The sequence below is a fragment of the Poecilia reticulata genome, linkage group LG13, assembly GCF_000633615.1.
Source record: "Poecilia reticulata strain Guanapo linkage group LG13, Guppy_female_1.0+MT, whole genome shotgun sequence".
Taxonomy (NCBI): domain Eukaryota; kingdom Metazoa; phylum Chordata; class Actinopteri; order Cyprinodontiformes; family Poeciliidae; genus Poecilia; species Poecilia reticulata.
In genome coordinates, this window is record NC_024343.1 from 14,656,979 (window position 1) to 14,680,698 (window position 23,720).

A 23,720-nucleotide genomic window follows, 5' to 3' on the forward strand; every position below is an offset into this window, starting at 1 on the left:
GTGCAAACAAATAACCAGCTGTGCATCTCACTGTCTGCCCAAAGCTATTCTACTCACAAATATATCTAAAAAGTATATCTGAATTATGCAAAGCAAACCTTTGGTTAAGCCAGGGACAAAAGCATTAATGCAAAGACGTAATTAGAGCTTTTGGGAAATGGAGCTAAGCTAGTTTACTGCTGGCTGTGAAGCCTTGAGGAGAAATTATCAGAACATTAAATCATTACAAGACACATTTACTTACATATTAAGCTGGTTAACCTAATACTCTATGACAACTCAAGTTATACATTAACTGTTACGTGACATTGTATTCATTTAGCTAGTTCCTGATCAGTCCTGCTCCTAGTTTATCTTGAAACATTTGTATTCAGAGATTCACTTTCTAAAGAGTGACGGCCTTTTTACAAGTTAAGATAAATTTCTCTAATCTTAATGATTGAGATGGTATATATAACAACATCTATTTCATCATATTTTGTTTGTCAAATACTTCTGCCTGTTTAGGGTGAAAGACTTCACTCTACCCTGATCTTTATCAGATCATGGCTCTTTCTCCAATAAATTGCCAGCACAAAAATTAGTTTAATCTAATATTACATCTACAGACTCTTGAAAATTGTCCCAAATATGACAATTTCTGCATATTATTATCATCAAAAAATATTTTTAAAAATGTATCTACAGCTAAATCAAAAACACTATGTGTCCATCCTTCTATTAGGCACAAACCAATAGTGAGTCTTGTAATAAACTGATCTTGTTTTGGAAAACTAATGTGTCATAAAGAGATAAATAAACTCTTCCCACTTGCTTATTTTTTGTTTTTCATACATTACAGCTGAGCAAGTATCGTAGTACTATAGATGACAAATCTATTTAATGCATTCAAAAACAACAGAAAAATGATACATTTCCAGCTTCCTACTGAGGAAACATCAGAACATGGACATATATAATGAAGCACTTGAATTTAGAAACAGTGTTGAGAATTTGAATAAGTTTTGTTGTCAGATACTTTTTTTTTTTTCAGTTCCTGCTAATCAACAAAAGTGGAGGTTGCATGCTGTATTTTGAGACCCATTGTGCTATATCATGAATTTTAAATTAGAGGCGCTGTGCACCTCAGGTAAAACCGTTTAGTTCTTGATTTACCAGCGCATGTCTCAATCACTCGCAGTGTGACTAATACGTTCCAGGTCCTACCAGCAACATTGGCTGCATTTTTTGTCATATCTATTTTCACCCTATGTTTTTTTTTTTTGGTGGCTTTAAAAGAAAATAAAAGATTAACCCTCGTCATTCAAGCTCACAATCAACTAAAGGCTTCAAGGAAAAAAGCAGAGCAGCTCAAATATTTATGGAAGCAACAGTTAAAGAAAAGAAATCCCAACACTCTGCAGGTTAGAAGCCGACTGTTTGAGTTTGTGTTTATTTTAAGTTGCCCATTCTTTCTTTTTCCATCACCGGCGTCACCATAGTGACCCACAAACATGTGAAGTTACACAGCAATGCCTGCGTGACTCCGCTGCTCTGTTGCCACTGCCAGGCTTTTCACTTCCCTTTTCTTCTTTCCTCCTGGGGCATCAGTCCAGAGCTTCTCTTCATTGTCAGTTTTTTTTTCTCTCCTCTCAATCCCTTGTAAGTGCTTTTTATTTGGCAACAAAACAAACACTGTGTTAACTTCTCAATTGGGAAACCACAAAAGGTGCAGGAATGACAGGGTGGATGGAGGAAGATGAATAAGGGGAGAAGAAAGAAGAGGAGGTAAAGAGTGAGTGGTAGGGAGAGGCGGATGCAGGCCTCATTGCTGGATCCGACGCAGCGACTGCACCTGGAAGGACTGAGCATGGGAGCCCCACTCTCTGTAGTGTTTGTATTCGCCACCGTGGCGGTCGCACTCCATGATGTATTGGTAACCACGGTAACCTGGGAATTGGTAGCACACCCAGCTGCAGGGAGAAAGAAAAAGCAAAAAGATCAAGCAAAATTTTGCATAGGATAAGCCAGAAATTAAAAGTACCTCCACTACCAACAACAACGCTCTTACAGGTCAGAGCAGCCAAACTCTATTGTGCTTTTTTTTAGATATGGGCTTGCCGCCCTGGGTGGCATTATAAATGTAGGTCAGGGGTGCCTAAAGTCGGTCCTCGAGGGCCGGCATCCTGCACGTTTTAGTTCTCTCCCTGGTGGTTGTAACAACCTCCTCAGCAAGTCTTAGGCCTCTAATGAGCCATCATTTGATCCAGGTGTGTAAAACCAGGGAGAGAACTAAAACATGCAGGATGCCGGCCCTCGAGGACCGACTTTGGACACCCCTGATGTAGGTGAATAAGCACCAAACACAAAATTATGATTTACCTGTCAGCTGTGCCACTATCTGATTATATTTGGAGTTGGGATGCTGTGTGTTAAGTATGTGTCTCCTGCCTGCATCTTATTGCACCCCAGAATCTCGGCTAAATTCCTCAGTTTAAGTGTGTGCCTGCATGTGTGTGCAGTAACTGCCCCAGATCACACATGTGGGGCCTGACTGGAGGCTCTAAGTCAGAATGGTGTTTTTAACACAGCGAGGCCAGCAAGTTGTAAAAGAGAAATCATGCAGCTCTTTAATTCATTTGTTTGTTAGTTACCAAATGCACCAAGTAACGTTAAAAATGTTTCATTTAGCAAAACACTTCTATGCTGTCTTTATAAATGTACCACTTAAAATATTTTAACTGTACTTAATAAACTTTAAGAAAATTAATTTTTGTTTATATTCCAGACCCCTTCATTTACCTCACCCTTTCAGACCCTCGTGACTAAGCAGGGAAGAGATTCCTGAGATTGCCTCAGCTTAATTGCTTCCTTGCAGATTTACTTATCTTGGGTTCTGCTTATTGACATTTGCATGTAGAGCATTTGTTGGAGTACTTCATTGTCATAACGTTTGCATTCTGTATTTAAATCAGCAAGGTGATTTTAAACATTACAAAGAGAAAGGATCAAATCTATGTTTTGTGACATCAAGCCTTCCTTTCTGTAAAGTCGCCACAGGTGCTTTTATTCTCTCTTCATAGCCACCAGCTTTCAGTAGAGAGTATTTTTTCAGTTTATGTTGCTACAACACTTTTTACTTTGGTTGTGTGTGTAGTTATGAGTGGGACCTTCCTCTATAAACGCACGCATAATACCTTATTTAAATGTCAGCAAACCGTGTCAGTGCAGAAAGACGCTTTTTGCTTACTAGAACTATTTTAGCAATATATTTAGGAATTTAAAGGATCTACAAACAGATTTACACATATTTAACACTCAGAAATACCCTTTACATCAGTCTCTCATAGTCAGAGACACATTTCAATGTTTGTGTCCAGTAGCACAATCCTGCTACGTAACATGGGCTGTTAGTCGTGTCTTCAGCTGCCATTAGATTGTTCACTTTTAGAAATGAAGACTTACGCTCCGCTCTGAACTTGCATAGATCCGATCTCATTGTTGCTCCAGCCCATAGCCTGCAGGGAGGGGTAGTCATCGTTTATCTCCCACTGGCGACCTATGAAGTTCTCCCTCTCAAACAGCACCATCTTGGACTCCTTGTGGTTCTGCTTACACACAAAACAGTCAGCTTAGCGAAGTTTACTTTTCTTCATATTTTCTTCATTTTACTTTTCTTCATATTTTCTTCATTTTACTTTTCTTCATATTTGTCTTAGTTTTTCGCAATTTGAGTTCATCTTTGTTTGGGAGTATTGCGATTCCTTCATCACTTAATCATCACTGAATATCTGCGAGCAAGCTAAAGCTGTCGATTCGGGAGAGAAACTCACAGCGGAGCAGATGGGCCGGAAGGACATCATCCGCTCAATGTGGTAGGCGTTGCTGCCACTCCACGACTCCCAGTGAGGATACTCTCCCCTCTCCAGCACAAACTGTTGTCCACAGAAGCTGGAGTGCTCATATCCTGCCCAGCTGTTCGCCGACAAGCGACACAAACGTTTCAAATAAATCATTTTTTTTTAAAAAAGGCTAAAGGAGACTATTAATCAACATTTCTTGTTTTTGTCTCACTTACGCCCCACACTCCACCTTGAGGGAGCGGATGTTGTCGACGCTGCACTCCATGATGTTCTGGCAGGCCGAGGTGAACTCAAGACGTTTGCCCTGGAAGTTTTCCTGGTCATAAACTGTGATCTAGAGAGAATATGCATGTGCACGCACCATGGTGGCTTTTATTGAATTAGGCATGACATTTTAAAGAATGAAATCCACTTTTGGCAATGTGACGAATGATCTCACTCACCTTCCATGGTCCCAGAGGGGTGGGATTATTTAGAGCCATGCTACTGTGGATTTCAGTGAAGATTTGCCTTTAGAACAGAAAATATGTGAGGAGGGCTTACAGCTAGGTCGTACTTTAATATTTATTTATGCCACCTACATTTTATGTTTTATGTTTATTTAAAAGGTTTCGCATCAATGCAGTTTCAACTAAAATTATGTCATCGGACATAAATCTAAATCCACATGTGATTTAAACTTCATCCTCATGCTTGCAGGTTGGATGCAAACTCTATGGCTAAGTGTGCTGCCTGTACACAGTCCGTATGTGTGCATCTTCCTGTCTATATGACTCAGCAGAGTGATGGTGCAGAAAAGGTGCAAAAAAAAAAAAATGTCACCTGTCTGCACACTAAGAACTAAGATAGAAAGCTTACCTGACTGCCCAATAAATATTGGCGCTCAGTTCTCACAGGGACTTCACAAAAAAACGACGTCCTAACCCCAAACTGAACGGACCTATTTATACATGCTGGTGCCGAGATGCAACTGGACCGGTATGGGTCGGGACAGGAGTCAGCACATTGCTGGTCCCGTTCATTGTTCGGTACTGAGCTGTTGGGCTTTAGTGAGCTGCAGCTGGACTGAACGGAGGGCACTGTGCCCAGTGCAAATAAGCAGAAGTTCCAAGTGTTTCGTGTCCAATGGGCCGGGCCGAGTTCTGGCACAGCAGAGTTCAGGAAACAGATCGTTACAGTTTGGTCATGACAAGAAAAGTCCATCTTGCGCTGTGATTGTTGGCGATCAGAGCGTCACACTCAACACGACAGAGCATGTGTGCATTTAGCACTTAGCACACTCGCTCTGTCATGCATTGACTACCACATGAGAGGATACACACACACACACACACAGTCCATCCATCCATTTTCTTGACACCCTTGGCCCTCAGTGGGGTCGGGAGGGTTGCTGGTGCCCATCTCCAGCTAACGTTCCGGGAGAGAGGTGGGGTACACCCTGGACAGGTCGTCAGTCTGTCACAGGGCAACACAGAGACACACAGGACACACAACCATGCACACACACACTCACACCTAGGGGCAATTTAGACAGACCAATTAACCTAATAGTCATGTTTTTGGACTGTGGGAGGAAACCGGAGKACCCGGAGAGAACCCACGCATGCACAGGGAGAACATGCTAACTCCATGCAGAAAGACCGGGGTCGGGAATCGAACCCAGAACCTTTTATTTCATGATCTGGAGGATTTTGAGTTTAGTTTTTTCTGAGTTCTGTATTTTAAGTTAATCCTGTGGTTCACGTTATTTATTTGTTACTTTTAATGTGTTTTTTTTTTCCTCCGTCCCCAATGCTCCCAAAACATCATCCCTTTCTGGTAATTAGACTAAAATTTCTCATTGTGATCCTGATTGGCAATCAGATTACATTTTGACATCAATTTATGCGAACCAAATTAATTGCGATGAAGATGAGTAGTTCAATTTCATCGATCTTTGTAATTGATGTGCACTAAAACGGATGAAAAGTATTTATGGTGTTTGAATATTTAATGTATTGCTTTCTGAGATCTTTTAGCCTACTTTTTGTTGTAAGAAAAGCTGCTATTTATGGATTTCATGATTCTACAGATGTGTTAGTACATCTGGGTGTAAGTGATGAAACTGAAAAAAACAAAAAACAAATGGTTAATGACAACAAAAGTTTTACTTAACAGACCAACCTTTAGTCGCAAATAAGGTTTGAAAAATCTAACTCAGTCTGGAGGCCTGTTCATCAAGTGCTTTCTAAAAAGTAGGTAGAATTTATCTTATGCTTCTGTGCTGTGGAACCAGTTTTCCTAAAACCTGAATGTTTTATTTTGTCAATTTAACTTGACCACGTCTCAGTTGCTCACTTGTTTTCAGTTTACATTTTAACATATTTTTCTTTTTAAATTTTTTTATCACTCTCTTAATATTTTTTGTGTGGATTTGATATAGGCCCAATTATAGCAGGGGCACTTCAGCACCGTGACCAGAAGTCCCCTGCCTGAACAAAAACACTGATGCCAATCCTATAGTCAGCACATTTACCGTCCCACAGCTCAAAGGCTTAGCCGCAAACATGAGAGAAAAACTTTAAAAAATAATGTGGGGTGTAAAAGATCCATAAAAATTATATACATAATAGCTGTTGGAAGCGGCAGGAGGTTTAATTCAACAATGGAAAAATGTTATGGTGTGGTTCAAAACCTAAAGCAGAGAGTTCAGTGTGGGTTTTGTGTGTCACCAACTTTCTGCTGATGGCAGTGACTGTCCTCAGCCCCCAACAATGGGGCCATACAATAAAGACCCTGCTGCTGACTGAGCACAGATCACCAATGGATTAACAAAGTGACCTTTGACCCATCACCGTGCTCCCAGCAGCTCTGAGCCAATGAGATGTCAGAATCTGGCCTTCATAGATTCGCTCTGGAGGTGAATGTCTATATATATATATCCCCACTCAGAAGGCCTCCGTCCATCACTGTCTTCAAAGATCGGTCCATTTCAGCCTTCAGCTGTGACTGTAAGTGTCCAGACCCCAGGTCTTCTGTCTCTGGTAGAAATGCAAGGATGCTAGGCAGGATACTGTGGTTTGCTCACTCAGCGGACTGAAACAACCGAGCCAGAACGGACTATTTCTCATGCTATAACCTTGGACTGAGTAGGTGGATAACTCAGATAAAATACGTTAGTGCATTATTTAATCCTAATCTGCTACCATAAGATAAAATCAACAGGGACGAGTGAGAAGAAATTGGATCCAGACGTGACAAATTTGTTTCTATTTCTAAGAAATGTTCAGAAAATGTTCAAGAAATAATATCACTTTTTGGAGCAGAAAATTGACGTTTTCTAACAATAGGGTTATTATAATGACACTGCCCAGGTGAGATATGTGGAAGAGATCAATAACACCCTCTTTTAAAAGAGTGCATAGGGAGTTTTCCCAGGCCGTCTTTGGTTTGGGTTTCAGGCTTTTGTAAGCAAATGCAAGAACAGAAAACACTCTTAAGGGTTATTTATTGTATTGATTTACAGTCACTTAATTCTTTCTGTTACTCATCACAAATGTTTCAGTTGCAAAAGTTTTTACTACAGTAGATATTACAGAAGTGTCCAGTGAAACGTGATTCAGGAAGGAAAGAGCAACATGTTCATTTTCTTAAACAGAACACAGGAGGAGAGGTACAAAACCTGTGTGAGTATTTAATAGTATGTTTTATTTCTGCAGATGCAGCAGAGCAACATGAGCAGCCAAAGTTACAGGAAAACAGCAGTTCTGTGCAGACATTTGTAGAAGTTTTGGTATAGCTTAAACAAGCAAAATTATACACATTACATGTGGTTTTAAATGCATGCATGTGTGCACAAACAAAATATATTTCATTTTTTGAGCATTATGTGGGTCGCATAAAGAATTTTCACCATATTGAAAAGGCATCTTGATGTCATCAGTCTCACCTGAGTTAGATTATTCTCAGGGAACCCCAGGCAATGGGCCTACTTTCTGTTTGCACCTGAACATCCTGATCATATTTAAGAGGTTTAACAGCTTTGTCGCATCTCAGTTTCAACACAGATTGATTTCAACAGGAAAACAGCTTCAGTAGACAGTGACATACTTCCTTACTCTCCTTGTTGCATGTAATGGTGATTCATATTATTGCTTTCTCTTCAGACTTCATCATGTCTCACTCAGGTGTTCAGGGCAGCATTGGCAGTCACCCTGCCATTGGCCTACGCAATCACAAGGTACTTCAAAAAACAGAAAATAGTCCAAGAAAGCAAATAAAATATCTAAATTGATTTTTTTTTTTTTCATCAGATATACCTCTATGAATATGAAAACTTCCAAGGCCGCAGGATGGACCTGTTTGGAGAGTGCCTTAAACTGTGTGAGAAGGGTTTTGACAGAATTGGCTCCATCAGGGTGGAGTGTGGACCGTAAGTCACCAAACTGTCTCACTGACTATGCCTCAATGTAACACACAGTCACCAAATGCTTCGTTTAGTACACTTTTTGAGAACGGCGCTGGAGCCCAATTTGCCTGCAGGACTTCCTTTATTCTTGTGGCATAGATTGTCCAGTTTTGGTGAATGTGGCAGTGAGTCTGTTAGTGAGACCAACTGGGAGAGCGACCATGTGGTCAAGGGCAAGGCGAGCAGCGGGGTACAGCGAGATGAATGGAGGAAGAGGATCTGAGGTGTGAAAAATCTGAAGAAAATCAGAGAGATATGGAGGGGTGAGGTTGTGGACAGCTTTGAAGGTAAGATTTGATGTTAATGGGACTCCAATGGAGCATAGATGTAGAATAGGTGTGATTAATGGCTTCATGTGATGATACAGCCTGCTGCATTTTGGACCAGTTGTAATTTACAATGGGTTTTATGTGAAAGGCCAAACAAATTTCTAGTTCTTGGCCGACATGAGTGATGCAGGTTTGGTCTTTAGCCCATCTGCTTAAGGGTTCAATGTGTAGTTGCATATTCAGTTATTGAACAGCTGTTTATTTCATCTAATGTTGGTTTCCTGTCACCTTAAGAAAGTCTGCTCGTTCTCCTCTGCCCTCTGGCATCAACAAGACATTTCTATCCTCAAAACTGCTGCCTACAGGAAAAATCTCTGTTTTTCAGATAATTCTGTGTGAATCTAATTGATGGTTGTGTGTAAAAATCATAATAGACAACAGTTTTGGAAATACTCAGTCCATGACATTACATATCAACCACCATGCCGGTCCTTTGCTGAGATGCTTCCTAAGAAAATGTACATTTTCCCCAACACATGCTAACATGCCTGTCTTTCTGACCATCCAGCTGGGTTGGCTACGAGCAGCAGAACATGACCGGTGAGATGTTCATGCTGGAGAAGGGCGAGTACCCCCGCTGGGATACCTGGTCCAACAGCTACCGGTGCGACCGCATGATGTCAGTCAGGCCCGTTCGAATGGTGTGTTGTCACCGTCCTATTTTTATCCATCTCTGTTTCCATCATCAACACCATCATTTTTCTTGTTCATCAATCCAACTTTTATTTGATGCATTGTGCTTTTGATTAGATGTTTTCAAGAGTTTATTTTTAGACTTGAGATTATTTTTACTTAGAAGGGGTTTTTTTATTAGGTGATATTCTAAAATGTGCAATCTTGCTTTCTATTTAAAGGATCAAACATATCTACAGCAAAGAGGTAACTCACTGAAAGGTGAATGTATTTTCTTTTTTAGGATCCACAAGACCACAAGATTTGTCTGTATGAATGTGCAAACTTTGAAGGCCGTAAGATGGAAGTGTGTGATGAGGATATCCCAAGCTTGTGGTCCTATGGTTTCCAGGACCGTGTCGGCAGCATCCAGGTCACCGGTGGAACGTAAGCCGTTACCGATCTTCTCCTTAATGTTACTTTTGTCTATCTGGTTTATGGTTACTAGTTATCTGTGCCCTAATGTTAGCACTTGCTCTTGCCCTGATACATAGTAAAAGGATTTGACAAAGAAGGGCCAAAGAAATGAGAGTATAATTGTAAAATAAATAGAAAATTACCTGTAGGTTTCTATTCTTCACAATTTTAAAGTTTTACAAAGAGTCTAGACCACCGTCTGTTTTGGTGCACCGCTTTGTCTTGGTAGGTTTATCTGCAATACTTTTCCAATCTGAGATTTTGTTTTATCACCTAAACCTACTTTAAACTTCTCCACAGCTTTATCTGTCTGTTGATATTAGCTGTTCTGTTTCTTCTAAACTGGATTAAAACAGAGATTAAATTACACACAGGTGAGCTCTGCTTAATAATTACCAGAGTTTGAAAGAAAATGATTGAACTCTTATTTAGGACTATCAGAGTCAAAGTTATACTGGCGTCAGATTACACATAGATGGACTCTATTTTATTAATTAGGTAATTGTAAAGGAAAAGTTTTGAACTTGAATAATGATTTTCAGAGTTAAGAGGTCTAAATGTAACATCACATTTTTCAGACTTTTAATTATAAAACATTTTGAAACCCATATATCATTTATGTTCAAATTCACATTTATTCAAACTTTCATGTTGGTCAGTCATAAAAAAATCCCAATAAAATGCTATGATGAATGAAATTTGTTGTTTTAATGATACTTAAAAAGTGCAAGGTACAAAACTGATTTTGCAAGCACAATATTACACACATCCATCCAAATTAAACATAAACTTAAGCATGAACGTAAGTAATATCTGTTCCTCTTTGCTTCTTCATGCAGGTGGGTGGGTTACCAGTATCCCGGCTACCGTGGCTACCAGTACGTGTTAGAACTGGGACCTTTCAAGCACTGGAACGACTGGGGAGCCCACCACCCCCAGATCCAGTCCATCCGCAGGGTGAGAGACATGCAGACGCACCGCCGGGGCTGCTTCGAGATGAACGCGTAGACGAGTGAGACGGACTGGGAGTTAAGTGCAGCGAAAGTTGAGATCTGTCTGTGGAGGTTCTTCTAAAGGACAATTAGACACGTTTTGTTTCTTCTATTACGTTCAGTGAAACAATTGAAAGTATGAAGGTCAGTGAATTACTCTGTGAGAAAAATCCCAGAAGGAACACTCACCCATAAGACAGCAAAAATAGAAAATATTTTGTCCTGTGTCTGAATTGGGGTTGATAGGGTATTAATAGCATGTGTTAAAAGGTCTTTTTTTTGCATTAAAGTTCCTTGATTACTTGCTTGCTTATGCTATCCAAACTGAACTGATGCAAGGATGCCTGTTCAGCATGGGGACATCCCCCTCTCTGAGGATCCACCATTTAAAAAAAAAAAAAGGTTAATCACAGAGCGCTACCATGGACAGCTCTCAGATCCGCACTGCAGTAAGTTTGCAAGGCAGGGGGAGGCACTATCTCCTCATCTCCAAGAATTAACCGGAGTGTCTCACAGTCAGAGGACGGTAAGAAGAAAGCTGTGCAGGGTTGCGATTGCTTGAAACTAAAACCTTTTTCCAGCTTGTTTCTGCCCACATGTTTGGGGCTGTCCCGAAGTTTTTCATTTTACATTTTCTCAGGGATGCTGGCATCTGAAAACTTTCCAATGGAAACTAAATAAATGAATAAATATCTCAAAACTACTTTTTTTGTTTGTTTGTTTTTTTAATTTTTCTTAACTGTTTTTATGTTCGTATTTAAAGGCCAGAGGCCAAGATGTCCTTTTGTAAGCTGTTGATACAATTCATCAGTGTGTTGGTTACAGCTATACCTGTGTTTATGTTTTTGAATAATTTGGCTGCAAAGGAATATACATTACATAAGCAAAACATTGCATAATTATTTTTCATATTTTTACTTTATACTATCATAGATTAACTGTGGACAAAGGCAGTTTTTAAAATTTGAATAGGAAGCCTCAAAATGATAAATTCCTAAATAACCAGGTGTTTTTCCTGCATTTCAGCTGACATATTTGATTTCCCATTGAACTACCTAATCACATAAATAAATTCCTTCCAGTGAGCTCTCTTTAAGTATTGTGGTATTATCTCAAAAGCATTTGTTTTACTGCAGCTCACTTGCTAAAACAACATTGCATATAAATTAAAAATTGTCATAAATTGGAGGAAAACAGTAAAATGTCTCATGTAATTAAGAAGTCTCCTATAAGGCTATACGTGTGCAGTATCTAAATGTAAAGATGACTTACTGTCATTTTTATCGAGAACAAAGGAAATACTAAAAGTACTTATTGAAGGGTGTGGGTTAAAAGTTAGGTATTTTCCAGGCTCATAGTGCCATTTTATAGCACAATCAAGTCACTATGTTAACTTCAGGTGTTGTAAAAATTATGTATAAATATGACTTTAAAAAAAAATTTACTTTGCAATTAATAGCTTGAAATTGGGCCCCTCTGTCTTTGAGAGGCTCATTACAATAGTCCTCAATTATGATGTTTATAGCTGTTTTCAGGCGCGTAGGATAGAGAAGTAGTTCCTATAATGAGCTCAGCAGATACACCATTCCACCAGGTATTTGCTAATTGCTGATGTGCTGGAAGCTGGAGACTACAACTCCGAGGAGGAGCTTTGTGGGAGTACAGGCGGCGCTTTGGGAGAGCAATTTGTTAAGACAGCCTTGAATGGCTGCAACAGGAGATTCAAGGATTCCTCAAACATGCAGTGAGGAATCAAAGCAACACCCCAGGTGTGTTTTTGATGAGGGAATAACTATGTAGCATGACATAAAGCTAAAAAAGTTAATTATACATCCATCGCCAATGTCAGTTAGATACCAATTTATTTCTATTTTGACATATTTTTAAACTTTACGCAAGGGGAAAGGGTAAGAGGGGAGGGAAGGATTGAACTTGAGTGAACATTAGAAGAACAGAATGTATTGTGATGTTTCATTTCATCCCTCTGTTTAGTGCAGCCGTGACGCAAAGTCAACAAGAGAAAAGACTCCTGTAAGGTAGGCAGTGTTGGTGGTGAAGTGGAGCAGAGCCGCGGAGCAGCGCACCGTGCTCGCTTTAAAACGGGATTTGGATTAAATAGCTTGTGAAAGAGCTGATGAGCCCAGCGTGCGGGAGGGAGGGCGGCGGAGAGGGAGCAGAGAGCTGATTTTTATTTCCTACTGGATCGTGAAGGGGAGGAGGAGGCATGGAGAACGAGTTATTCTGGTAACAGCGCAGAGCTTGTTTGACATCGCGCCTCTGAAGGCTTCCGGCGCCAAGTAAATCTGTTTGAGCGTCGAGAGGAAGAGAGCCTCGGTCAGTTCCCCGCTGCAACCCTCTCCGGCTGGACATGAAAGTGCAGCACGGCTGCAACTCATCAGACATGGGCATCCCGGTTAGAACCGAAGAAGAGCTGCGCAAGAACACAGTTATAACACCAGAGGATGTGCTGGGACTGCAGAAGATCACAGAGAGTGAGTAACCGGAATGCTTTCAGGAAAACCGAGGGTTTAACTGCTGCTCCGCTATGAGCCTGATTATATGCTTATTGCCTCTCTTGAGGAAGGTTACTACCATGGACAGCGACAGCTTTCAATAAGACTAAAAGCATTTGAACCAGTCTGCAACAGTGAGCAGGTGGATCTTCACCGTCAATTTCTGTGCACTGCAAGTTTTCCTGCTGGTAATGATAAGTGTGCATTGTTTGTTTAAATTTATTGCTGCTTTTTGAGATCTGAGGTTTCCCTCCAAGACTAAACTCTAGCTCATCTTACCACACCTGCAGCTCTGAGGTAACAGGTGGCCTGGGATGTGATCTACTAATTATAGCTGATAGTGCAGACAGCTCCCAGATGGAACAGAGAAACAAGAGCTGTGTGTGTGTGTGTGTGTGCGCGCGTGCCACCCCTCTGCTGTTTATTATATTATGGAAACATTTCAATATTTCATAATAGGGCTGGACCTTTACGATTTCAAACCAAGAGGATCTTTCATCACTTAGGTATTAAGAGACTAAGTTGTTTTGTGCAAATGCTTAATTCATAAGTACCTTGACGCTCACTTACAGATTTTTTATAAAATTCTATTAGAACTAGGAAATATACAGTCAAATGATTCCAGGTATGCTACAGATTCAAATTCAGCTACACACAGTTCAGTTTGATCCAGTTACAATGCTATGAGGTCATATTCAGTTTACAATAATGACATTATCTAAGAAAGTCCAGTCAACTGCACGGAGTCACAATCTTTTATCCGTGGTGACAGTGGAAAGCAAGAGCTCTCTTTTATTAAGAAGAAACCGGCAGCATGCAGAATGCGTTTGGGCCTCCATCTGCTGCAGCTGGTTTAGTGTTTGAGAAGTTTGAGCAGACAGAAAGAAAACACAGATTCACTGGTTTGGGGTTTCAGTCAGTTGCAAATCAGGATTAAGGGATGGCAGATTAGTGCTTGGAAAGAAAGGTAAATGTTGGAGTCCACTTTCTTCAGCTCATGTCCAAAAATGTAAAATGTAACACTGCAGAAAAATCATGAAGTTAAAGTTTAATCCCATCTTCTGAGGCCCATCATTGAAGCCATATACATATATAAGCTTATATATTAAGCTTACATACTGAGCTCAATATTATCAGACCTTAATACTGCAGTTCTAATAATAAATTGTATAATTTTAGGAGAATGTTTTATTTTCGTAAAGATTATGATCGTGTCACATTAGGATCTCAAGAAACAAACAGTAGACACATTTTTGCATCAGAGTTGTAAGCCAAACTTGATTTAAATATTTCATGAAAATATTTGAAACAAAATCATTATTTACCTTGGTTTTATTTTCAATATTTTCAGAAGTTTATTTAAAGCACAGGAAATTGGAAGTTTGTATAATTTATTAGCTGTTCATATAAATTCATCCATGTAAGCAGTAGGAAGTGATGTTTGGATTCAGAGCCAAACTCACTTCAGTGTAGAGGTTTAACCTTCAGACAGTCGTCTCTCTGCAATTTACCACCTCTGAGCGGAGAAGGAACACCGGCGTCTCATCAGTGTGATAAATCCTAAATCACTCATGATGGTGTGGTAATCTCTGCTCTCCACTGACATGTAATCTGGATTATGTCAGGATGGCTGTAACACAGCATTGTGCAATGAAGTGATGCAAACAGGTAATTATTAAGTGCAGTTAAAGATAAGGTATGAAGATACAGCATTAATTCAGCATTTTTCAAGGATTTAATCAAAAAAGTAAAACTAGAATTTAGTTTGATCTTAATTGTCAAAGGGTGCTGCTCTGCTTCCTACATTATTTTTTCATTTGTATTGTGGATGACCAAGAACATTTATTACCACCATTTTTAATGAGCACACGAAAAACACACACTTTATCCCAGAACAAGTTTGTTTATTGTTGTTCGGTGAGAGAGATCATCAAGAATCGGTAGATTCCTGACATAAAAGGCATCATTTTGAAGCAGCACTGTCATAATGTGTGTCTGATGATGGATCCAAATGCAGAGCGGCAGAGGCGTTAAAGATGAATAGTTTAATGAAAAAATTAAGAAAAACAAAAATCACAGGTAAACAGGGCAGAAACACAAACTAAAAATCTATAGGAAACAATCCAGCAGGGAGAGACGAGAAGGAAAATATGGGAGTAGATGAGAGGAACCGGCAAGGAGTGACTGAGAATTAAGTAATTTAAATACTCTGGAGGTTGAATGCTGAGCAAAAGACCTAGGCTGATGAGCTAACGGTTACAAGTGTGAGTGAAGGGAGCAGGAGGCAACCTGAGGAGAGGGAGAGAGAAAGTGGCTCAGGGGGCGAGGGAGAGGACACAGAGGAGCATGAAATAAATCTAACACTGTAGAATAACTAAACTAAAGAAACATAATTAAACTTAAGTGGCAAAGAATGACTAGAACAATAAATAAACACGACTAGATTCACTCAGGAAGAACTGAAGTGGAAATGGAAACAAGGCAGAACTAATAAAAAAAAAACTCAGATTGTGTTCCTCAATCTGAGCCCAGATTGAGGAACACAAAAACTGATAAGACAAAAAAAACAAACTCAGGTAACTCCAGATCCTAACAAGCCCAGCTTCATTGTGCAACACACTCACATTTCAAACCTCATCAACCCACAGCCTGCCGAGAAAACAAATGTACATCAGAGCAGCAAATTCATGGTATGTCCATCACAGATAACTACTTCAATGGCAAGAAATGTAAAATAATCATCCGAGAGCCATGCTTTCAGAATCCTTATGTCTGAACTTAATTTGGTGGGATTTGTTGTTTAATACTGCGCAGTACCATCCTGCAACCCTTCATGTTTACATGACGCATAATTAATGATGGTGTTCATTGCCGTCAACAAAGAGTTGTACTGCTGATTTTTTACATTTTTTTTTAGCTGATCCAATTAAAAATATATATATATTTTTATTTTATTTTATTTTACCGCATTGTCTTTCTGCCTTCATTCAGTTTGGCATTGGAAGATTTTTGTGTTGCACCCATCATCTTGTCCTCTGCCAGCTGTAAATAGCTTTTTATGTGCGAGTGCACATGAACACTGTCTGAGTAGTTCATCTGTCGGTTTCCACATGGATTTAAACAGCATGTGGTGTTGAAAGGAGGAAGACAGAATACTAAAAGGTGCTGATAGACAGCAGAAAGGTGTTGGCTATGTGGAAGGATACAGGGCAGCATGACCTGTCACTGGTTGCTGGTTCTACAGCTGAACATTTCTGGAGTGGGTGAATCTGTCTGGATGCTCTAACCTGGGCATGTTGGTCATTGTTTTTCATCTACGGTCATCTTTCTGATTGTCTCAGACAGCTGTTTTAATCTTACCAGGGTGTTCACAGAGAGCGGTATGAAAAGGAGACAATATCCAATTGGGTGAGATGATTTAAAGAAAAGCAGAGATCAAATAACCACTCGTTAAAACAAAAGTATTGTCATATTTGGGAGGTTTTGTGTTTAAGCACCCAACAGCAGAGACTTGCTAGAGTGAATTAATGAAGTTTCTAATGAAAACAAAATTCAAAACCTTGGAGGAAACCAGGGTATAAATCTATGGGGTTTGCAGGTTTGCACAGAGGCATCGGGACGACAACGGTAGAGTCCATCAGTGATTGAAGAGAATGAGAAGGTTAAATACTGAGGGAGACAAGGAAATATGAAGAGCTAATCAGAGGCGAGTAGCTGTAGAGGGTCAGCACAGGAAATGAGAGATGACAAACAACTGGGAAGGGAAGCATACTGGCAAACTGAGGGAGGGAGAAAGCCCTGAAACTTAAATAAACACTAACAGAGAAAAACATCTAAAGAACATAATTCTAAATACATAATAAATAATAATCAATGAGCAAAATCTAAATGAATGAACAGCAAGGAACTAACAAAAATATGAACATAAATGAAAACCAAACTGTGAGGAAACACACAATGAGGCACAGAAATAAACTAAGAACCAAATCTAAGGGACATCATAACAGTGCAGAAATAAAGGAAAAACAGATGGATTATTAATATTAGGATGACAGAGGGTCAGTCATTTTAAGAGTGCTGGTGGGTTGGGAAAACTCGAAAAGGATAGCATAGCTTCAGATAGATCAGTTCACAATATGTGACTTTGCTATAGTCACACATGTGGATATATTTCATGTTCTAATTGCTTAGATAAACAAAACTAAATCAGGGGAGTTATGAGGAAAACCTCTGCAAACCTGGTTTGATGGTTTCGGTGCCCGACTCCAGAAAAGTATCACAGCCAAATAAAACCCCAGATCAGGTGTAGCTTCTAACATGAGGTTAACAGTTTTAATAGCAAATAACCCAATTTGGAGAGTAGTAGAAGAAGAAAGTGAAGAAAAGTGTCTACAGCAGCTTAGGCCTGTAGCAGTATAACTACATAGATAACCTAATCTGACCCCTTAGAATGAGACATCAGAGGCACAGCCACGTTGTCAAAGTTTTTTTGTTTGTTTTTTTTTTTTTCAAATTAAAGACTTAAAAGTTTACCACTAGAGTTACAGATACAATTATGTAAGATTTTTTTAGTTTTTCTTTTACTTAACAGCTGATGATTTATCAAAGTATTGAAGAATATCTGTGAATGGCGATGTTCAGCTCTTGAGCCAGAGTGACCCAGACCTATAAGATTTAGGTCTGGACATTTCCAACAAATGAAGGAATTGTCCTGTATTTAACTCCAATCCTGCAGCTTTATAACCTAACTCTGCTTCAAACTTCTCCATAGCTTTATTTCTGACCTGGCTCGTGTGTTCCTTGGTTTTCATGATGCTGTTTGTTCATCGATGTTCTCCAGCAAACATCTGATACCTTCTCATACTGGCTGGATTTACACTGAGATTACTATTTATTACACACCAATGGACTGCATTTAGTAATCATATGGCTCTGAAGAAAGGTGGTTGAATACACACCACATTTTTAAGAGATTTAAAATAAGACCCATGTGTCATTAACCTTCTGCTTCACAATAATTCTCTAAACTTTGTGTCATTATGCAAGGAAATAACAGTTTTCTCTCTCTTTTGTAATGTTATTTGGAGAAAGATGAGAGGAAAAAATCTCATCTGCATTCAGGTGCACAGAATGCAACCCCACCATGAACCTCACTGTTTGCCAATTTGCCCACAGGTGCTTTTAGCTGAGAGACATGAAACAGCCTGTCAGTCACAGGTGCACCGTATATCATCATCATCATCATCATCATCATCGCACAAACAGCCACATCTCACCGGATGCTCTCTCAGCTTCAGGTCATTTTTAAAAGATATATCAGCACACATTTGCATTGTCCTTCCTCATGTTCCGACGTGACTTCAGCACAAGGTCTCGGCATCGATCGGAGGCCTCAGAGTCAGATGGAAAGAATAAGGCATGTGAAGTCAATCCCTGAAGCTAAAAGTCTGTTACTCCGGGCTAATCTGAGGGATTAAGGAGCTATATATGGCAGCTGGCCTGCTCTGTGAGACTGCCACTTTGGTTTCAGACAGACTGTTTCTGAGCACAGAATGGCTCGAGAAGTGCAGCTGAGTTTACTGAGAAAGACTGCACTGCTGATAGACATTATGTCTAATAAGAAGCCTCATTTTGGTCTTTGTAGTTATTGAACTACAAAACAGTATCAAAGAAATTTGGAAAAAATAGTCATGCAAATGTATCAGGACCTCCTGAACCTTTTACATTTAGTCATATTACAGAAACTTCATTGTGTTTATTTGCAATGGTGGAGAAAGTACGCAAAAATGTACTTAAGTAAAAGTACAAATACACAGACAAAAATATACTCAAGTAAAAGTAAAAGTACCACATTAGCATTTTACTTAAGTAAAAGTAAAAAAATGTACTAGCTTTTAAAAATACTTAAGTATTAAAAGTAAAAGTACTTGCTGATTAATACCTAATTGCTAATATCATTAAGCGTACCGATCGTATTTAATTTTAATACATCAGAAATGTTTCATTTTAATGAACAATGCCACAGATAAAGTATGTTTTTATTGTGTTTACTCTGTAACATAGTTTTGTAACTTAGATATGTGATTCTATGCATCATAATTTCAGGGATGGAAACATCTTGTCTCCTGTCTGAACAGCATGAACTTCACTTACTTTTGCCACTAGTGGCTTTTATTTTGAAAGAAATCCAACTGGCAGTGGACGACGTGGAACCAAGGAGCCACATAGCAGAGTTGTAGTCTAGACCACCAAACCCAAGACCAAATCAAGACCAGCATGCCTAGGTGGGCCCCATGTGGGGAAAAGGAGGGCAGACCATATGGGTCCCATATGGGTTTGTCCGTGGGTTCCACGATGGCCCCACATGGGTTTGCCCATGTAGGACCACAGCCCACATGGCCCCTACATGGTGGTGGGCCCACATGGGTTTGCCCATGTAGGGCCACAGCCTACATGGGCCCTACATGGTGGTGGGCCCACATGGGTTTGTCCATTTAGGCCCCATGTAGGACCCATGTAGGGCCTATGTAGGCTGTGGCCCTACATGGCCAAACCCATATGGGGCCACCGTGAAACCCACGGACAAACCCATATGGGACCCATATATCAGCCCTCCTTTCCCCCCACATGGGGCCCACCTAGGCATCCTGGCAGACCAGCAACCTGTGCTACATGACACAATAAAATTAAGTTTACCTGTCAAAATTGCTTCTCAAATTGATCTGAAAGATCCACATTCCCATAAAAACACTTAGTTATTAAATACTAAGAGCTGAAATAAATTTAACCAGTATCAATTCAAACTCTTCTTTATTCTGCTTTGTTTCCATCTCTGTGCCACAATCTGCAGAGGTCTCCTATTCAGGCTTTAGCGCGAACACCAACATGCCCCCCAAACCCCCCTGGGCCACAGCAAAATTTTCAAGTCTTGACCGGTCCGCGATGATAAAAAGGTTGAGGACCACTGATGTAGCGGTTCCATTGACACTTTGCCCTATGCCTGTTAGGAGATGGAACCCAAATAACAAATAAAAATGGGTAGGGCGGTAAAGTGGAGGGGCCAATGGTTCCCTGGCCGTCCTGTTACGCTGCGCAAATCACTGCCAGTTCAGACTTGTGTGAATAATGCATTTAGTGCCCACAGATTCTATTTTTTTCATAGCGCATGCTCACTGCATGCTATTATTAGCCCTAGCAACAGTTGCCATGTTGCTGACAATGATGTCATCAGCATGTCATCAGCATGACAATGATGCTGCTGACAATGATGTCTTTTTTTCCTAATGAGGACTTGTACGCAGATGAAAACTGCCTGAGTGAGGATTATACTCAGGCAGCCATGGACCCTGAACAATTTTTGAGGGACACAAACAGGATGGGTTTCAGACGTGGAACCGAAGACGAAAGGAGAGTTATGGTGGAAAATATTCTGTGGAGATTGATTTATAAGTCTAGTTACAGATCTAGCTATGGGCATTACAAAAGGAAGCACACCGAACCTGTTCAGAGAAAGCTTGCTCCAAAAATCTGGAAAGAAGTCAAAGACATAGATTTTGTCTTTTACGAGAAAATGGAAAGAAAAGTCTGCCGAGACATCTTGCAACTTCTCTGGGGCAATGAAGATGCAGTGAGAGAACTGCTCTTCAAAATGATAAAAAGCAACAACCCAATAGTGATTTCCAAGGTTGTGGAGTGCTTTAGGAGAACCCTGGCACGACCACGAAAAATCAATCTCCGAGACACCGTTCTTCAAAAGGCATGGGGGCTCATCAAACAGGCTGCTTGTTGTGGAGACGACTCAACCGAAGAAGAGAGGCAAGAACCCACCAAGAGTGGACCAAACATTGTGTTTAGTCCACGCTTAGCTGGGCCTCTAAATTTGGCCAACTCAGAGGTCGGTACTGACTCGGAGGAGTCAGGGCCAGTCTCCAAAACAGGACCAGCCTCCCAGTCAGGACCCGCCTCCGATTCAGGACCCACCTCCGAGTCAGGACCCACTGCCGAGTCTGGATCCACCTCCGAGACAGGACCCACCTCCGAGCCTGGACCCGCCTCCAAGACAGGACCCACCTCCGAGATAGGATCAGCCTCGGAGAAAGGACCCACCTTCGAGTCAGGAACCGCCTCCGAGACAGGACCCACCTCCAAGACTAGACCCACCTCAGCGACAGGAACCGCCGCCAAGACTGGACCCGCCTCAGAGACAGGACCCGCCTCCGAGACTGGACCCACCTCAGAGACAGGACCCGACTCCGAGACTGGACCCGACTCAGAGACAGGACTCGCCTCCGAGACAGGAATCGCCTCCGCGACAGGATCCGCCTCCAAGACAGGGCCCGCCAACGAGTCATGACCCGCCTCCGAGACAGGACCCGCCTATGAGTCAGGACCCTCTTCTGAAACAGGACCCCCCTCCGAGACAGGACCCGCCTCCGAGACAGGACCTGCCTCCGAGACAGTATCCGCCTCCGAGTCAGGAACCGCCTCTGAGACAGGACCCGCCTCCGAGACAGGATCCGCCTCCGAGACAGAATCCGCCTCAGAGGCAGGACCCTCCTCAGAGACAGTATCCGCCTCAGAGTCAGGACCCGCCTCCGAGACAGGACCCGCCTTTGAGACAGAATCTGCCTCCGAGTCAGGACCCGCCTCCGAGATAGGACCCACCTCCGAGATAGGACCCACCTCCGAGACAGGACCCGCCTCCAAGACAGAACCCGCCTCCGAGTCAGGATCCGCCTCCGAGACAGGACCCGCCTCGGAGACATGACCTGCCTCTGAGACAGGACCCTCCTCCTAGACAATACTCTCCTCCGAGTCAGGACCCGCCTCCGAGACAGGACCCGCCTCTAAGTGAGGACCCTCCTCCGAGTCAGGATTTGCCTCAGAGTCTGGACCTACCTCCGAGACTGGACCTGCCTCCGAGTCAGGACAGACCTCCAACACAGGACCTGCTTCCAAGTCAGGAAGACCTCTGAGACAGGACCTGCCTCAGAGTCAGGCCTGCCTCCGAGTCAGGGCCTGCCTCTGAGTCCTCATGCCTAATGGTGTTTTCAGGATTTTTTCTCGCCAACGGAGTGACACGTTGTCAGAAGTGTCAAATCCGGATGTGTTTCTTCAGCAGAACTTCACAATTTACGGGAGTGGATGATTATGGCCTTAAGAGTGCTTGCAAGTTTTCAATCTGAGAATACCGGAAACTTTTAGTCATCTGCTTTTACAGTCAGAACAAGGTGGGTAGAGCTTACTGAAGAGTCAGAATGGGGGGCCGAGGGAACGGTGGCGGACTGGGGGGCTAGAGTATACTTAGAAGGGGTTCAAAGAAGGAGAGAAGGTGGGGGGCTGACATATCGTTAGAGGGGTTGGGGGGTGGGGGGAGCAAAGAAGGAGGGAGTGAAGGAGAGACATTGAGGGGGGGCTAGTGTACCATTGGAAGTGTGTAGGGTCAAAGAGGGCAGGGCCGGTCTAGCGTACCGTTGAGTGCTGTGGGGGCCGGACGGACGGCGTATTGCAAGAAGGGGGAGGAGGTCTGGCTGTAGAAGGAGGGGGGCGAAGGAGAGACGTTAACATGCAGACTGGGGGGTTAGAGTATAATTAGAAGGGGTTCGAAGAAGAAGGAGAGAAGGTGGGGGGCTGACATATCGTTAGAGGAGTTGGGGGTTGGGGGAAGCAAAGAAGGAGGGAGTGAAGAAGAGACATTGAGGGGGGGCTAGTGTACCATTAGAAGTGTGAGGGGTCGAAGAGGGTGGGGCCGGTCTGGGTATGCTGGACGGACGGCGTATTGCAAGAAGGGGGAGGAGGTCTGGCTGTAGAAGGAGGGGGGCGAAGGACAGACATTAATCCCCCCGATCCCCTATAAATGCTATTTTATTTATATAATTAGGGCTATTGTAAACAAATATTTTAATAATCGAGTAATCTATCGATTACTCTTACAATTAATCGAGTAATCGTATAAAAAAATGTAACAAAATAAAGTATTGGCAAATCTGGCATAACAGCAGTGTTACTATTGGATAACAATATCAGTTCAATTTTTCTCTTTTGAGCTTCCCTATCAGTTACTTTTTTGTAGTTTAGAAAACTAACCTGTAATAATAACAGCTCGCTTTCGAAGTTAACCAGAAGAAAAGGTGTACAAAAATCAGACATTATTTTCAATTTAATCAAAAGAGGCAGGCTCACAAATACGCCTATTAAAAATGTCTATGATCCAGCTTTTAGTTTATGTCTTCATCTTCAGTCAGTTTAATAGATGAACTCTCACGTTGCCCCATACATGTCAAGCTTTGAGTTTGAGAATATGGGAAATGTCACCTGAAGTGGTGGTGGTGGGCCAAAATTTAACAGTGTGTATATGTTAAATTACGGGGGGAAAACTGTTAAATTACAGAAAAATTCTGCTGGAAATGCCGCAAAAAAACAAAAAAATGTATTGGCAGAAAATTACCAGGACATTTCCCTGTTTTTTACGGAAAAATTTGAAATAAAATACTGTTAAATTACGGGAA

At 41.4% G+C, this 23,720-nt stretch overlaps 3 protein-coding genes across 4 annotated transcripts in view; 2 read left to right on the plus strand and 1 right to left on the minus strand.

The window, feature by feature from the left end:
* Positions 1-1,398: 1,398 nt before the first annotated feature.
* On the minus strand, positions 1,399-4,808 carry cryba1a (crystallin, beta A1a). The gene is made up of 6 exons (XM_008425586.2): positions 4,701-4,808; positions 4,286-4,352; positions 4,058-4,176; positions 3,813-3,954; positions 3,445-3,587; positions 1,399-1,952 (listed from the first exon to the last, which is right to left on the minus strand). The coding sequence occupies exons 2-6, from the start codon at positions 4,322-4,324 to the stop codon at positions 1,805-1,807; spliced, it is 591 nt and encodes a 196-aa protein (XP_008423808.1). The 5' UTR covers positions 4,325-4,352; positions 4,701-4,808; the 3' UTR covers positions 1,399-1,804.
* Positions 4,809-6,690: 1,882 nt separating this feature from the next.
* On the plus strand, positions 6,691-11,402 carry crybb1l3 (crystallin, beta B1, like 3). 2 transcript variants are annotated; one of them, XM_008425587.2, is made up of 6 exons: positions 6,691-6,832; positions 7,988-8,061; positions 8,135-8,253; positions 9,127-9,259; positions 9,535-9,677; positions 10,547-11,402. In XM_008425587.2, exons 1-6 carry the CDS (start codon positions 6,706-6,708, stop codon positions 10,713-10,715), a joined length of 765 nt encoding a protein of 254 aa, XP_008423809.1. In that variant the 5' UTR covers positions 6,691-6,705; the 3' UTR covers positions 10,716-11,402. The 2 variants fall into 2 exon arrangements, with proteins under 2 accessions (XP_008423809.1, XP_008423810.1); XM_008425588.1 differs by lacking the exon at positions 6,691-6,832 and adding an exon at positions 6,843-6,970.
* A 1,447-nt stretch (positions 11,403-12,849) lies between these two features.
* Positions 12,850-23,720, plus strand: part of unc119a1 (unc-119 lipid binding chaperone a1) — a 24,882-nt gene continuing 14,011 nt past the window's right edge. Inside the window, exon 1 of the mRNA XM_008425595.2 lies at positions 12,850-13,191. Within this exon, the coding sequence (XP_008423817.1) occupies positions 13,068-13,191 (124 nt within the window). The 5' untranslated portion in view covers positions 12,850-13,067. The remainder of the gene's footprint in view (positions 13,192-23,720) is intronic.